Source organism: Pelobates fuscus, chromosome 12, assembly GCF_036172605.1.
Source record: "Pelobates fuscus isolate aPelFus1 chromosome 12, aPelFus1.pri, whole genome shotgun sequence".
NCBI lineage: Eukaryota > Metazoa > Chordata > Amphibia > Anura > Pelobatidae > Pelobates > Pelobates fuscus.
Genome location: NC_086328.1, coordinates 90,300,698 through 90,317,967, shown reverse-complemented (window position 1 = coordinate 90,317,967; position 17,270 = coordinate 90,300,698). Strand labels below are relative to the sequence as shown.

The window sequence follows — 17,270 nt, the reverse complement described above, 5'->3', positions numbered from 1 at the left end:
CATAGCTTTCTCATAAATCGATTGATATCTGTATATGCATCAAATTGATCAACATTACAGCTCGGGACAAATTTGAAACCCTTTCCCAAGATTTTTATTTGGTCATTATTCAAAATTTTTTTGGAAAGGTTAAAGATCTTTATCTTCTCATCATTTTCCCTCTTGGGTCTCTCCAATCTTTTTCCTCCCCTATTTCCCCTTCTTCTACCTCTCTGTACCTTCTTTTGGTAGGGACCGGAGTTTTTTCTCTCAACTCGTCCCAACGCTCCTCTAAAAAAGGTTCACTCCTCTTTTTTTCTAACTGGCTCAGGGGTTCAAACCGGTTAGATATAGGGATATCTCGCCTTTCTCTAATTGGGGACCTCTGACTCGAGTCAGAGTCTCTATTCCTATGGTTATATGGATACCTCTTTTTGACACCATAGTTTGGGGGGGCCATTTGGGAATTGTGACTTTGATGTTTACCATATCGGTGGGCTCCTTCCCTTGGTTTCTGTCTCCTAACCTCTGTCCATTCTGACGTGGGGTTATATGTCTTTGATGGTCTATTATATGTTTGATTAGGGACATAGTTGTTTGTGTAGTGTTTTCTTTCCCTTTGTTGGTTGTTTTCTCTTACTCTAAAATTCCCTTGATTAAAATTGTCTTTAGGTTTTTTTCTGACATTATTAGTGGCATAATCATTAATATCTCGTTGGTATTTTTTCTTTTTATTAGTAATAATGATTGATTCCAACTTATCTAATTTTCCCATAATCGGATCGGAGATTAATTCAAAATCCCTGGTTCCAATATATGGTTCCAGTTTTTCACGAATTTCTTTAATGATTTTGTCTAAAACGTCTAAATTCCTTTTCCTTTGGTCTACTATAATCTGCATCATGGTTATTGAAAAAGACTCCAAAGCTTTTTCCCATATGTCCATGAATCTTTTGTCATCCCGATCAAACGTGGGGTATTTAGTGAAGCGGAGACCTCTAGGGGTTATTTGGTCACTCAAGTATTTTTCCATCGTGAATACCTCCCACTTAATTTTTAACTCTTTAGTTAGCAGTTTTTCCAATAATATACTCATTTCCTTCAGATTATCAGTTATTTTATATTTTTCTGGGGTTTCAACCTCTATTTCTTGAAAAATTTCATCTGTCCATCTTTGCATCTTTGCTCTTTTTTCAAAGATGTCCATGATGGTCTAGCTGCCCACACCCTGGTGATTTAGACAATAGCAAAATACAAATATTATTTCTGGTTAGCTAGACCATCTAGCTGGGCAGCTAGACCATCATGGACATCTTTGAAAAAAGAGCAAAGATGCAAAGATGGACAGATGAAATTTTTCAAGAAATAGAGGTTGAAACCCCAGAAAAATATAAAATAACTGATAATCTGAAGGAAATGAGTATATTATTGGAAAAACTGCTAACTAAAGAGTTAAAAATTAAGTGGGAGGTATTCACGATGGAAAAATACTTGAGTGACCAAATAACCCCTAGAGGTCTCCGCTTCACTAAATACCCCACGTTTGATCGGGATGACAAAAGATTCATGGACATATGGGAAAAAGCTTTGGAGTCTTTTTCAATAACCATGATGCAGATTATAGTAGACCAAAGGAAAAGGAATTTAGACGTTTTAGACAAAATCATTAAAGAAATTCGTGAAAAACTGGAACCATATATTGGAACCAGGGATTTTGAATTAATCTCCGATCCGATTATGGGAAAATTAGATAAGTTGGAATCAATCATTATTACTAATAAAAAGAAAAAATACCAACGAGATATTAATGATTATGCCACTAATAATGTCAGAAAAAAACCTAAAGACAATTTTAATCAAGGGAATTTTAGAGTCAGAGAAAACAACCAACAAAGGGAAAGAAAACACTACACAAACAACTATGTCCCTAATCAAACATATAATAGACCATCAAAGACATATAACCCCACGTCAGAATGGACAGAGGTAAGGAGACAGAAACCAAGGGAAGGAGCCCACCGATATGGTAAACATCAAAGTCACAATTCCCAAATGGCCCCCCCAAACTATGGTGTCAAAAAGAGGTATCCATATAACCATAGGAATAGAGACTCTGACTCGAGTCAGAGGTCCCCAATTAGAGAAAGGCGAGATATCCCTATATCTAACCGGTTTGAACCCCTGAGCCAGTTAGAAAAAAAGAGGAGTGAACCTTTTTTAGAGGAGCGTTGGGACGAGTTGAGAGAAAAAACTCCGGTCCCTACCAAAAGAAGGTACAGAGAGGTAGAAGAAGGGGAAATAGGGGAGGAAAAAGATTGGAGAGACCCAAGAGGGAAAATGATGAGAAGATAAAGATCTTTAACCTTTCCAAAAAAATTTTGAATAATGACCAAATAAAAATCTTGGGAAAGGGTTTCAAATTTGTCCCGAGCTGTAATGTTGATCAATTTGATGCATATACAGATATCAATCGATTTATGAGAAAGCTATGCATAAAAAAGTTTTTCGATAAAAAAATCAATACGGGAAACCCCAGCACTACAGAAACAGGGGAATTTGTACATACAGGCCTAAAAGCCCCCTCTACCTTTTACCCCATTCATCTAAAATCCAACCCAATGAAGGTCTTCGAAAAAGCATGTGTCAAAGACTTAAAAAAGATAAAAGCCAATAAAAAGAATAATCTTACCAAACTAGAGTTATTGGCAATACAAAATTTACGGAAAGACCCTGAAATAGTGATCAAACCCGCGGACAAGGGTGGTGGGGTAGTGGTGATGGATAGGGATAAATATGTGGCAGAAATTAATCGCCAACTTGAAGACAAAGATACTTATGCCAAGTTAAACAATAATCCCCAGCAAGATATTCAAAAAACATTTGTAAATTATTTAGATCAAGGCCTTCTAAAGGGAATCCTTAACAAAAAAGAGTATGACTTTTTGAATATTAGGTCCCCAAAAATTCCAGTGATCTATGTATTACCGAAACTTCACAAAGACGATAAGAATCCCCCGGGGAGACCAATAGTCTCTGGAGTGGGCTCCCTTTTGTCCAACTTATCGAAATACATAGATACCCTCCTCCAACCTCTAGTAAAAGAAAACCCCTCATATCTAAAGGACTCTATGAGCCTGTTGAAAATATTAAAAAATTTTAGATGGGAAAGTGACTTTGCACTCATTACTTGTGATGTCACGAGCCTTTACACCTGTATTGACCATGACATTGGGTGCAAGGCAAATTATTCATTTCTAGAAATATCTGGTCTGTACCCTAAAGACCAAATAGATTTCGTTATGGAGGGAATTTCCCTAATTCTCAGGAATAATTTTTTCTGGTTCGAGGGGGACTTCTATCTGCAACGCCGAGGGACCGCTATGGGGACCAGGTTCGCACCCAGTTATGCTAATTTATTTATGGCCTATTGGGAAAAACTTTTTGTGTATTCCCAGCATGACTGGAGTGCGAACCTGGTCCTTTATAGACGATATATAGACGACATTTTTATTATTTGGAGAGGAGGCTACTCTACCTTTGTGGAATTTTTTAATTTTCTTAATTCAAATGAGTGGAATATAAAGCTGACCCAAGAATATAGTCAACAAAAAATTAATTTTCTGGATTTGGAGATTTTTGTTAAAAATGACACCATAGAAACCTGCACCTTCTTCAAACCAGTAGACGTTAATGGATATATTCATAAAGAGAGCTGTCATTTTCGCCCATGGCTAGACAATATACCAAGAGGCCAGTTTCTACGCATGAGGCGAAACTGTACAGAAATAGGAAATTTTGACTCTCAAACCCAAATTTTAAAAAAACAGTTTGTAAGTAGGGGATACTGTGACAGTCTTCTAGATCAGAAGATAAAACAAGTTAGAGATATGGAAAGAGACACCTTATTAGAATATAAATCAAAAACACTAGAGAAGAAGGATGATAAAATACCCATCATATGCAATTATAATCAAGACCACGGGAAATTAAGTAGAATTTTCAACAAACATTGGCACATCCTGCAACAGGATGAGGAAATTCTACCCTACCTCAATGAGAGACCCAAATTAATTTTTAGAGGAGCCTGTAATCTAAAGCAGAAATTAACTTCGAGTCATTTAGAATTATTGAAACCTAAAGAGAATTTCTTAACTTCGCATAAAGCCCTACAGAAAGGTTTCCATTATTGTGGGGAATGTATGGGCTGTAAAAATATTGGAAAGAAACCCAAAAGAATAGAAGTTTTTAAATCAAGGATTGGCTCTGTTAATTTCAAAATCAACTCCTTCATTACTTGTCACACTAAAAATGTAGTGTATTTGCTCACGTGTCCTTGTGGACTCCAATATGTGGGGAAAACAGCAAGGAATTTAAAAATAAGGATACGTGAGCACATCTACAACATAAGGAGAGGTTTTTTAAAACACAGTGTTTCCTCACATTTTTTGAATGTCCATGGTGGGAATCCGGCAGGGCTTAATTTCTATGGGATCCAGTCCATTAAATCCCATTGGAGGGGAGGCCAAATCGAGTCCACGTTGAGTCGTAGCGAAATGAGATGGATTTTTGACCTGGAGACATTAACTCCGGGCGGACTCAACGTGGACTTCGAGATGGCAGCCCTTATTTAGAAGATCAGCCCTTCCAGCCTCTATATATAAGTTTGCCTTTTTGGACTACTCTTACCCTTTGTATTTTTATAAAAAAAAATTTGTATTATTCAAAAATATATATTTTTTATTATTCTAAATTTTATATAAAAATAAAAACTTTTTTTTTTTTTTCTATATATACATATATATGTTTTTACCTATTAGGATCTTTTGGACAAAACCGTTTCCACACCTGTGTTCTCTACTTATGTTGTAGAATAAATAGATACCACCTTTAGAACTAAAAGTGTACTTCGTTAATCATAATCTGATTTGTATATTTGCACAGTAAGATGTGGATTAGCTATTCTTAATGGCTCTAATTCCCTTACCGAAGAGTGGACTTTATAAAATAAGTTGCCACCTTTAAAGATGGCGTCAAAGTAAAGCAGTATCCGGGTCAAGGACTGAATACGAACTTATCCGCGATGACGTCACCGACGCAAGTCACGTCGGAGGAACCCGGAAGTGACGTCACAACACGGAAGTGAATTGAAAATTTGCCCGGGAAAACCGGCAACACCGGACTTATTTAAAGAGTTTGAAACTGTCCGGACCATATGCACCTTAGAAGAAGACCTAGAGTCGAAACGCGTTGTGCCCTGTACTTTTACACTTTTTTATCACTTTGTGAATTTGTTATTTTATTGAATAAATCCCTTTAATCGTATCCATTTGGCTATTGGAGCTTTTGATGTGATCGGGGAGAAATCAAAAAAGTGGAACATCTTGAAAATCATAGTCTGCATGACCTTATGAAGAGCTGTTACAGTCTAAGCCTGCTACAATAGGCTTTGGAGATCGTGAGTGACCCAATACCAAACCATATTCATTCACCATTTGTGTTATACAGTATTATGCTATGTACAAAATTTATTTTTAGATCGATTCGGCAGATCTTTGACAGGACCACCTGTGTACAAATATAAGTATAACACTGTGATTTCATATATATAGCACCCCCCTCCTCTTTTTATTCTTTTTCACTATTTGTATTTGTATAGTGCCTTTGGGTGATTTGTTCGGCACTTGGGGGTTGTTGCTGTTCCCATTATTTTCTAATAGCGCCAATCCACCCATATATTTCTCTAACCAGAAATAATATTTGTATTTTCCACATGAATTAGAGCCTGTGGCTTCAATGCCTCTAACTGGGCACTGCTGATAGGCTGAAAATGTCAGCCTATGCACTCATCTTCTAAGAGCTCCCCATTCACAAAACTGATGGGAAAAAAGCACTGCACCCAATCCAAGGCTTTTTTGATTGATGTCTCGGACTCTAACAAAAGTGGAGGGGCAGTGCTGACTGGTTCCAGTATGTAGACTTTCAGGTGAAACCATTGCCAGTGGGCACATAATTTGGATTTTAACAGTCTGGCAGCATTCGGTCCGGCTGAAACCCAGACTATATTCATGCTCTTTGGTGCGTTCTTTTCAGAATCCGAACCTTGTTAAAATTCTTAATGGCCCTTCACAGCACTGCGTTGGTGTCGCTCTGTTCGGTAGAGGGACATTTCAAGTTTAGTAAATAACCCTGCAGAATTTGTGGGATGTTGCTAAACCTCTTGAGGGGGCTGCTTGGCTGCAATATTTGTAGTCCTTTCTAGTATGTCGATGGCATAGCTGTGATGACTGAAATTATCACAAGGTATAAAAATAAAACTTGAAACGCATAGAATATATTATAAAATATAGTCAGTCCATGGTATTCTCCAAAAACTGACACCAGTTCCTATTTTAAATACCTCCATCCACATGTGACAGGACATTTCTGTCTATCGAAAGTATACAGTTACAACAACAAACTGCCCACTGTGCACACCCTTCACTATGATTGCATGTATCCTTATAGCACATGTTAATATCTTTTCAAGTATCACCACCGTTTGAGTAAACTAGGGATGCAGTGTTTGTCCCCAGTAGTGGCAGAATGTAACTACTTTTATGAAATCCCCTAAAATTATCTGGATGTCTGCCTCCACTGTAAAACCTATCACACAGACAGGAGAGCTAGCGAGGGGGCGGAGGGGGATTTTTTTTTTTTTTGTGGATAATATTTTATTGGTTTTCAACAATCAAAATAAAAGAAAAATTAGACTTGCAGGTCCCCAGTGTGATGAGCTTTTCGGTCAGGACTTGATAAGACATTCAGAATCGGGTAAAATAGGACGCACAGGTCCAAGAGTGAGTCATCATAAGCATCACATATCTAGCATTTACATTGGCAAACTGTGTGGCTTCTTTTCATCTCCCACATAATGGTTGCAGGTAGTGTCATCTCCAGTCACCCTGCCCATCCCCCAATTGTCCCCCTCTCATATATTATAGGGCTGTTATTTATTCATCTCTACTGTGCAGCACTGAGCCAAGAATCACCTCAAGTGGCCATCTGAGGAGTGGCAACTTGGAGGTGTCCCTAGGGGCAATGTAAACCCTGCCTTTTCTCTGAAAAGGCAGTGTTTGCATGAAAATGCCTGCATATAATGATTATACTCACCAGAACAAATACATTAAGCTGTAGTTGTTCTGGTGACTATAGTGTCCATTTAAATCACTTTTGTTTCTGTTTATGCAGCCCTAGCCACACCTCCCCTTGCCGTGACTGACACAGCCTGCATGAAAACAAAATGGTTTCATTTTCAATCAGATACTTACTTACTTTTAGTTTGACTTAGATTACGTTTTTATCTACTGCTCTGTAAATTGAACTTGAATTGCTAACCAGTGGGTCCTGCAGGGTCTAGCAAGCTATTAACACAGCAGGAGATAATAAATGCTAAATTAAACAGAATTGGCAATAAAGGAAGTTTAGAACACATTACTCTTTACAGGAAGTATTTAGGAAAACTGTGTACGTCACATGCAGGGGGTGGGATTAGGGCTCTATAAACAAAATGATATAACTCCTAAATGGCAGAGAATTGAGCAGTGACACTGCAGGAGCATGATGTATACACCAAAACTTCTTCATTAAACTAAAGTTGTTTTGGTGACTATAGTGTCCCTTTTAAGTTATCTTTGATGGGAAGCACCAACTATACAACTAAGGGTCAACCAGCTAGTTGGGAGCCAATACGTGTTCACTAATCCTGACTTCATGCACAAGTGCTGGCGCATGGTCTTCAGTTGGAAAAGTGATACTTAAAGGAAGGAGGCCTAAATGATAGATGCTTGTTTGGACACAGGATAGTCAAGGTTACATTTTGTCATATTTATCATGTATTAATGATTAACTGCATGTACAGAGTAAAACCATGCACACAAGTACTGGGCTATTAGTATTATTATTACTGGTATTTATAAAGTGCCAGCATATTCCGTAGCGCTTTACAATATTATCAAAGGGGGGAGATTTAACAATAAATGAGACAATTACAAAAACTTACAGGAACAATAGTTTGAAGAGGACCCTGCTCAAACGAGCTTGCAGCCTATAGGAGGTGGGGCGTAAAACACAACAGGACAGGAGGAGAGAATAGAGTGCTGCCCTTTAGGAGAGCGCAAGGGATAGGTATGTGAGGTAGAGGTTACTCTGGAAGGCAATAAGCTTTCCTAAAGAGATTGGCTTTGAGGCACTTTTAAATGATTGAAGACTAGGAGAGAGCTTGATGAACGTAGGCAGGTTATTCCAAAGGAAAGGAGCCAGCTGCGTGAAGTCCTCTTGGGTTCTTATCCTTTCTCTAACTTGCTTGAGCTTAATTGTTTTCTAAAGCATGACGCAATAGCCACTTGTCAGGATTAAAGGGACACTCGAGCACCGTAACCACTTGTATTCATTGCGTGGGTATATAATGCATTATCTCCATGCTGCATAGAAGCTTGGAGTGTCCCTTTAAGTGTTCAAATTAACATGAATGTAGACACTACTCACAAAAGAACTGCCGTGTGTTTTGTGAGTTTCGACAATGCTCAATCTATCGAAGGCTATTTAAATAGTCAGTGAAGTCTTCCTTTCCTTAAAATAATGCTTTTATTCATATTTTGCTCAGGGTCAATTTTCCTTCCTGTTTTTGTGTTGGTTGCAAATGGTATCTATGTATGCAGAGTAAACTAAATATCTATGTTCTTCTCCCATTCTCATACCAACTTTCTCTCCTCTTTAGCTTCAGCTGAAACAGACAGCCATAGTTGGTCCTCTTGTATGACAACCAGTATGCAGCTCGCCCAGGAGTGCTTGAAGGACCAATCAGAGGAACCGTTAGAGCCATCACAGCCCATTGAAGGGTTGGAAATGTTTGCACAAACTTTAGAAACAGGTCAGACATTTCTTCAACATTCTTATGACAATGCTCAATGAGAGAGATTCCTTGTATCCTCCTGTTTAACATGTATGCATCCAGGGCCGGACTGGGGATACAAAGCAGCCCTGGAAAAAAAAAATCTATGCCAGCCCCATAAGTCATTGCCCCATATATTGCCGTATGTAATATGTAAGGCAATGTCTTGCCACCCCAGATGGTTGAGTAATATATATATATATATATATATATATATATTTCTTTTTCTAATATATAATATTGGTCCTTTTAATTTAATAATACATTACGCATACTCACATGCAGTGTTTACATTGCTTCCTAGTGACACCTAGTGACAGTCACTCAGACAGTCACTAGAGGTGCTGCACAGCGTGATTGCACAGTGTGCAGCACCTTTGCAGCCAATCCTATGGCAGAGCATTGGATTGGCTCAGATCATCATGCTTGATGATCTCAGCCATAGAGGCAGGGCCAGTCGAAAGGTGAGTAAAAACACTTTTTAAATACACACAGACACACAATGACACACAATGACACACACAATGACACACACAATGACACACACAATGACACACACAATGACACACACAATGACACACACAATGACACACACACACACAATGACATAGACACACACAATGACACACACACACACAATGACACATACACACACAATGACACACACACACAATGACACACACACACAATGACACACACACACACACACACACATACACATACACTGACACTGACAGAATTACATATTTTACCTGTTGGTGACCAGCTGGGTGGGCTAGTGGACGCAGGGGGAGGTCTTCTGCTGGCCGGCGGCCGCTGGCTGGGGAGGTCTGCTGGCCGGCGGCCGCTGGCTGGGGAGGTCTGCTGGCCGGCGGCCGCTGGCTGGGGAGGTCTGCTGGCCGGCGGCCGCTGGCTGGGGAGGTCTGCTGGCCGGCGGCCGCTGGCTGGGGAGGTCTGCTGGCCGGCGGCAGCTGGCTGGGGAGGTCTGCTGGCGGCCGCAGGGGGAGCAGGCTCTTCTGTCTCTGCTCCCCCGCCCTCGCTAGCAAGAGACCGGCGCCGGAATATGACGTCATATTCCGGCCCCGGTCTCATTAAGCTGCGCGCGGGGGCGGGGGAGCATAGACAGAAGAGCCTGCTCCCCCTGCGGCCGCCGGCCAGCAGACCCGGTGGGCCGCCGGCACCTGGGGCCGGGCAGGTCTGCTGGCCGGCGAGGTCTGCTGGCCCCAGGTGCCGGCGGCCCACCGGGAAATTTCCTGGTATCCCGGTGGGCCAGTCCGGCCCTGTATGCATCACTCTGTTCTTTAGAGTTTCATGGCTGTCATGTGTCCATTAACTTGATTGTTCCATTGTATATCTTGTGCCTTTTGCAGTGTTACGGAGGATTAAAGTAACCTTTCTGGATACGATTATCCGGATTGAGAACAAACCACTTGATTCCTCAATTGCGACTGCCCTTGAATTCCGCATAAAAAGGTGAGATTTTGAAAACATTTTATGTGAATTAGATGAATTTAGGTTGTTTTTTTGTTATTTGGCTTGCTGTCAAATGTAAACTTGATTATATGTGAGACAATTTAAAGTAGCACTCTGAGTACTATAACCACCACAGCTCATTGAGTCCCTGGGTGCATTCTGTCTGATTAGTGTCAAACCATTTTAAAGAGATTTGAAATGAGTCTCTCTTGGCTGTTGAAGCCAAGGTCCTTGTAACGGACCGTTTCGCTCACAAGGGGATAAAACCCAGTTTAGGCAATAATCCCCTTTCCCATAGACCAGCAGCTACTGCAATCACCAACCTCCCGAACTCCAAACTGCACGAACCCCCAACTCTCGAACAGCAGACACACGAACCCTGGAAGCAGCCGAACAGGAAAAGCAATACGAACAGCTTACACTCCTGGCAATCGGCATACAGTCAAATTCCCGCCAAGAATGAGACAACACTTCACTTTCAGGGTTAAACAGCAACAACACTGATTTACTCACACAACAGGCTTATATGGGATTCTCCCATGCAAGGGAGGGATTTACAGTACACCAATACAGTTTAAGGTACAGCCCACACATCTCCTCCCTCTAACTTATCTGTTAACACAATTAAACAGTACACCATTTCCCCTAAGTTTTGGATGTACCCTAAATACTTGGGGTACATCCACAAATCCAGTATCTCCAGATAGCCTTAGTCTGGAGGAACAACATATTTGAAAATCAGCCCATTCGGATAAAGGGTTCGGGAGTTATGGGACTTTAAAGTATTGACCGACCGCTCAGGCAAAGTAACCGAAAATAGTTCCATGAGGTTTGGCCTTGCGGTCGGTCTCTGTTAATGTATTAAAAAGTCCCGAACGGCTTGCCATCCGTGGGTTTCCTTGGGTTCGTTAGATTCCCCATGTGAACATTATATTAGTCTTTCTACCGAACGGCGGCTTGTTCGGTAGTTGCGGCACGAATCCACGGAAGTCTGGAGGTCTCAGCGGTGTTTGCTTAGTCGAGTGTCCGATTTTAGTTCCAGACACTCGACGGCAAAACACCGCTGTTCGGGAGCTAAGATGGCCGCTGCCACGTGTTCGTTTGAAGAACAAAGGCCACCCAGCGTTTCTCAATTAAGCTGCGGTTAACCGCCGATTCAGGGCGGTCAATTGACGGCACACTCCATCTCCTAGGTGGTCCCTCGTACGGTAGTTTGTTCGGTAGATAAAATCTACCGAACACCCTGGCAGAAAGGCACGAATAAGCCTTTCTGCAGGGAAAATAAACATTTTTCAAATCTGGTCCATAGTCCAAAGGGAGCAGGCGGGCAACCAGGCTTCTCCAGTTCACAGTGGCGAGGTTGGTTTCGCCACAGTTCTCCACTGCCTCGACTCGGCTAATCTGGACATTCATTTCTTGTAACCTTCTGGTACCGTCCAAATTTGGCTGGCTTTGAACTTTGAACTTTTAACCCCTTAAGGACCAAGCTTCTGGAATAAAAGGGAATCATGACATGTCACATGTGTCCTTAAGGGGTTAATGTGGAAGCTTTCTACTTTATCCAAGCTGCAGCAGGTTTAGGTCTTTGGAAAACCCTGTTATTTTTAAATCTTTCTATAAAAAGTTTTAGATAGACACATAATATATAAAACGCTCAGTCACCATACATGCATAGACACACACAGACTTCCATGAAAAGACACACAATCGCATACTCACATATTTTCATACAGCCATATTCATATACAGATTAGTCACAAACGCACAGAAAATTCAAACCTTCCTCTCCCTAATGCTTGATTCAGCACAAGGGAGATGTGGACAGGAGGCTGAAGTGGCCCTGCAGTCCCTGGTGTGGAAGAAGGGAAGATGTGAACTGACTATCCTATCACAAACTCTTTCCTGCTCCCACCATGCCCCCCATGCAGACTACATAGCATCAGGCAGTGGATTCATCACTCCACAGTCACGGAGCCTGGTGTTATTAAACAGAAGGCTGTTAAGAAGCAGCCATTCTCAGGGGGGAAAAAAAACTGAAAAGACTTTAAGTCTAGGTTAAACTATTCCATCTGTAACGCACTAGTTTTTTGGGGTGATTTGATGTTGGCTCTGACCATTTTTATCTTGACTTTTCTAATTTCTTCTGTGCTATTGCAATCACTTTTTCTAAATATATCCTACTTCTCTCTCAGACTAGATTATTGCGATGAAGCTGTAAGGGACTCTTCTCACGCTATCCCCACGGACGTCCACCAACCTCCAGCATTCATCCAAAAGATCTTGCAGCTCAATGGGGTCTCGCTTCATTGTGAGGAGTTCAAGGCTAGAGATCAAACTCCTTCTCCAGTGCCTGAGGTACAAACACATTTTTACACACAAAAAACATATGTAACCTTATATATTCTTTAAATGCATGCACAGACTCTTATCTCTTGTTAGTTTGTGCCACTATGTATATTTTGTTAAGTTTGTTCCTCACTGCCTTATGTCTCCTTAGGATGATAACCAATCTTCCAGAAACCGAGACAAAGATCCAGTACACCACTCAGAGCCTCGCAGCCGGCCTGCGGAGCCAATATCACCTTCCTCACCTACCCTACAGATTGGCAGCTTCTCTGGATGTACAGAGCTTACTATCAAACTAAAGCAGACTGATGTGTTCCCAGGACCAAAGGTGACCTTTAAGCTCTCATGTGCTATATGAGTGAGAATATTGTAGGTTTATGCATTAACACAAAGTATGCTGTTCTATTTAAAGAGTGAGGAAAACTCTGAAGAGAACATTTCAATCTCTTATAGAATCAACGGTTTCTGTAATCTCTTGGAATATTGTGTACTAGCATTGTTAAACAAAATAACAAAACCACTTTAGAAAGCACAATTTAATGTATCTGTAATCCAGCATTGAGATTCTTCACTGCGCCTTAGTCCACCTACTGTAAGATCAAGTTTAATGATTTGCATCCAATAAAATGCAACTCGTGCATGGCTATTGCCTTAATTTACCTATCGAGTGCTTCTCTGTGAGCTTTTTTCTTTTGCACTAGTAAAGGGTATTTAGCTGTATGTGCTGTACATTAATCTTAAATGCACTGTGCCATATGACGGCTATGTATTTTTCTGCAGTTTGAGATCGATGGAAAGATTGGGTCCCTACACTTGTTTCTGAATCCACGTCAGTTTTATAACCTACAGCAACTGCTAGATGCTTTGAGTATTTCAGGTATGTTCAAACATTAGGTTGTCCAATAAGAGTACATCAGATATCTGTATCCTACGTATAAGTTTTGAATTTTGCTTTTGCAGAGTCAAACAGTATCAAAGAGAAACTATTAAAGAGTCGACCTCTGGATGGGGAGGATTTGAAGCTAATTGAACAGGACCTAAATCAGCAACTAAACTCAGGTCCTGGATCTATTTTTCAACCAGATCCGGAATTCATCTCTTTCCGCACTGTGGAGAACGGAGGTCAGTCTAAAATCTCATCAATTATTAAATGCCAGGGGTTAATAATGATAATAATGATGGTATGCTGAGAGACAGAGGTTTAATGCTGCTTTGTAGGCTGTTCTTTTTCCTAGTTTGCATGATATAACAGATGCCACTTTTCCTGGTGTGCATAGTGTAGTTTCTGCCCACTTGCCAGGTGTGTATGGCATAGTTGCTGTTCCTTTTCCTGCTTTGCATGGTGTAGTTCTGTGGTGTAGTACTACCCTTCTATGCAGAGTGTAGCTCTTATACATCTACTGGTGATAAGTAGCACATATGTAGTATTATGGGGATTTTCCTGTTCCCAGGTATGCAAGATGTCGCTGCTGTCACTATCCCTGTTTGGTGTGGTGGGGCTGCTGTCCCTTACCTTGGTGTGCATGATGGAGCTGCTGTCCCATCCATATCCTGGTTTGTGTAGTGTAGTTGCTGTCCACTAGTCTTCTGTGTAGGGTGTGTAGCTCTTCTTCCAGTGGGCATGATGTGGCAGCTTTTCTTTTGTAAATCTCTTTTTTTTTATTGAGGCATAAAGGTATGTGGGTACAGAAAGTAAGAAGGGAGACAATAAAATTTCAAACAACAGGGATAATACAATGTAAGGCATATCATCTCTATATAGTGCTAGCCTCATTTTTGTGTAGAATATTAAGGTTACGTCAAACGGTTATTCAGTTGCTGGATATGTAAATACATGCTAAGACTAGGTTAAGGAATCTAAGAGTTATGTAGAGTCGGAGTATACAGGCTGAGCAGTGACACAATACGACGTCTCTTACACAGGGCTGTCTCATGCGATACCTCGCGAGCAGGCTAAACGATTATTGACTAGAGCAGCTTAGTTATAGTATTTTCAGCGGTTCCGTAGTCCAGCCCAGATAGGGTGGCTGGGAAATTTAAGGCTAAACTATGGCCAACATGGCGCGTGCGTGTTTAATATGCTTGTCATTAACTGGCTATGCATCATTGTGTGTGAGCATAAGAAGACAATAGGATAACATAACAGTACATACCCCGCTGATGCCTGTGGTATGAGGCCTATCTAACCATATAACAGGATTAAAACTTATATGATACAAGAAGGTAGCTATGCAAAGCTAGTTAGTATGGCTGGAGTATGCAGGCCATGCCCAGTGCTATAAACGTGTAGTATAACATGCCTAATAATCATAGGTAGGACTGGTATTGTCTGGTAATACAATCTAGACAAAAAAGCATAGGTAGCGAGCTAAGTCATATACAGTTGAAATGCTAATGATATGGTTCTATGTCCAACATATGCACAAGTGTTGCACGGCTGTGCTATTTATGAGTCTGTCTAGATGTCATACTGGGAGATCGGAGCATCGCAGGGTCAAGGGGTCCTGACAGTGACGGTTTCGCAAACCTTGTGGATCAGTCCTGGCGGGGTGTACAGCTCCCGGCTTGGTCGCTGGCCCCGGCCCACTTCCTCAGCCGATCCCTTCCCGTGACTTTGTGGAGATTGAAGTTGGAGTGGTCCCCAGGGTGCAGGTGTCTTGCGCGGCTGTGAAGACCTCCGTCTGGCCCCAGGTCTCATGTGGGGTCTGCATCTCGGTGCCACAAACTCGGGTGCACATGTAGGCCGAGTTTTTCCCTGCTGGGGCGCCACGGAGGGCCCTGGTGGTTCTGCGCCGCCAGCGGCGGTTGGGCCTCCGGCGATGTGGTCGATGCCGTGGAGATAATCTCCCTTTGACCCTCGGACCGGGTGATAGGTCGGTGGTCGGTGCTGGACTAGGAGGGTGAGTAGTGCCCAGGGTAGGCCCGCTCTTCCTCTGCTTTTCTATTTTCCCCGTCGGGCTTTCGGGTGATAGGAAGGGTCTCGTGAGGAGTTGCTCCCACCTGTCCCAGAATTGCTGAAATGCCAGGTCCAGGCCTGTAGGTTGCTGATTCGTGGGCGCTGGCCTCGTGGGTTGGGTTGCATCCGCCATGTTGCCGGGTCTGGAGCATTCAGAACCCAGGCTTGAGTGGGCAATTGAAGGTCGATGGGCAGTATGTGTCAGCGTGGTAAGGACCGGGATAACCCCCGCCGGTCCATAGGGGGGGGAACGGGACCTTACTGTACTTGTGGACGGTGGGAGAGCGGCCGTCTCCCCCACCGCCGCCATGCTTGTAGGCCGCAGCATTAGGGGGCACTGACCCACTGCCAAAATCCACGTTCGTGGTGTCAATTTGCAGGTCTCGGGTTCCCCAGTCGAGTGGGTTCCAACTCAAGTCAGCTCGCGGTCTCCGCTTGTCAGAAATCGGCATTAAGTCGGATCAGCTACGGGAGAAGCAGCGACATGCGTCTGCTCCCTTCCGCCGTCAGGCCCCGCCCCGATGTGGCAGCTTTTCATTTGTCTTGCGTGCATGTTACGGGAACTTTCCCTTGTGTGCATGATGTAGCTGCTATCCAATATCCTGGTTTGTGTAGTTTAGTTGCTGTCCCTCTTCCTTTTTTGCGTGCCATGACTGCTGTCCCAAATCCTGTTTTGCATGGTGCATCTGCTGTCCATTTTCCTAGTTTACATTGTGTAGCTGCTGGCCGTTTCGCTAGTTTGCACTATGTAATGGCTGTCAATATGTTTTTGCCCTGTATAATTAAACCTCATGATTACACAGTATTTTGAGATGAATTTAGGTTTTAGTCCCCTGATTAAGAGTTGCTCTCCAAATCTAGCCTTTGCTACTGCATTTTATTTCACAGTGAACTGCCTACATTATACATTATTTAATTCAACTGGAACTAGAACAAACACACACTTAAAATTCCCTGTTATATTTGTTGGCTGCATAATATGCATGAGATCTATGCATCTGAGAGATGGTTCTTAAAATATTTATCTTTCATCCGTACAGATATGTTTTTCTCTATGACGGCCATGACAAACAGTGCCACTTCAATCCGATCAGCAAATGAATTGTCAGATGTGGACTTAGAATCCTCTACTTACAGTGATTACAGCGTCAATCCGCTTCCAAGTACAGCCTTCAACCCTGGCGTGAGAACTTTTATATCTTTCTCTTAACATGTACAAAATAGACTCAAGGTGCATTGGTCTTGCTGATGTGGCTCAGATATCCAGATTGCTTACGAGTGTATAAACTAAAACAGATTTTAAAAGTGCGTAAAGAGCTGGGAAAACTCCATAACTTGACCTATTGTTTTTGCCTGCTCAGGATTCTAATAAGTTTGAGCTATTTTTTCCATTACAAAACTTATAGCATTTGCTCATTAGACTGACCCTAGTCAGGGGTGTTTTGAACCCAAATGCCAGGCGAGCTCCCACTGCAAGAGAGAGATTGCAACCCCACCTGATTGGTTCAGCCTTCTTGGGCCTTGACAGAGAGGTACAATTAAAACAAATTACACAATAGGTGAGCGTTAGCACCGCACACAGTAAAT

The 17,270-nt window shown here is 42.0% G+C and overlaps 1 protein-coding gene across 1 annotated transcript in view; it reads left to right on the top strand.

The window, feature by feature from the left end:
* The window catches only part of ATG2A (autophagy related 2A), a 108,629-nt gene that overhangs the window by 17,147 nt on the left and 74,212 nt on the right, over positions 1-17,270 (top strand). The window contains exons 3-9 of the mRNA XM_063438841.1: positions 8,735-8,887; positions 10,279-10,381; positions 12,574-12,736; positions 12,879-13,055; positions 13,508-13,604; positions 13,688-13,849; positions 16,724-16,866. Coding sequence (XP_063294911.1) covers positions 8,735-8,887; positions 10,279-10,381; positions 12,574-12,736; positions 12,879-13,055; positions 13,508-13,604; positions 13,688-13,849; positions 16,724-16,866 — 998 coding nt within the window. The remainder of the gene's footprint in view (positions 1-8,734; positions 8,888-10,278; positions 10,382-12,573; positions 12,737-12,878; positions 13,056-13,507; positions 13,605-13,687; positions 13,850-16,723; positions 16,867-17,270) is intronic.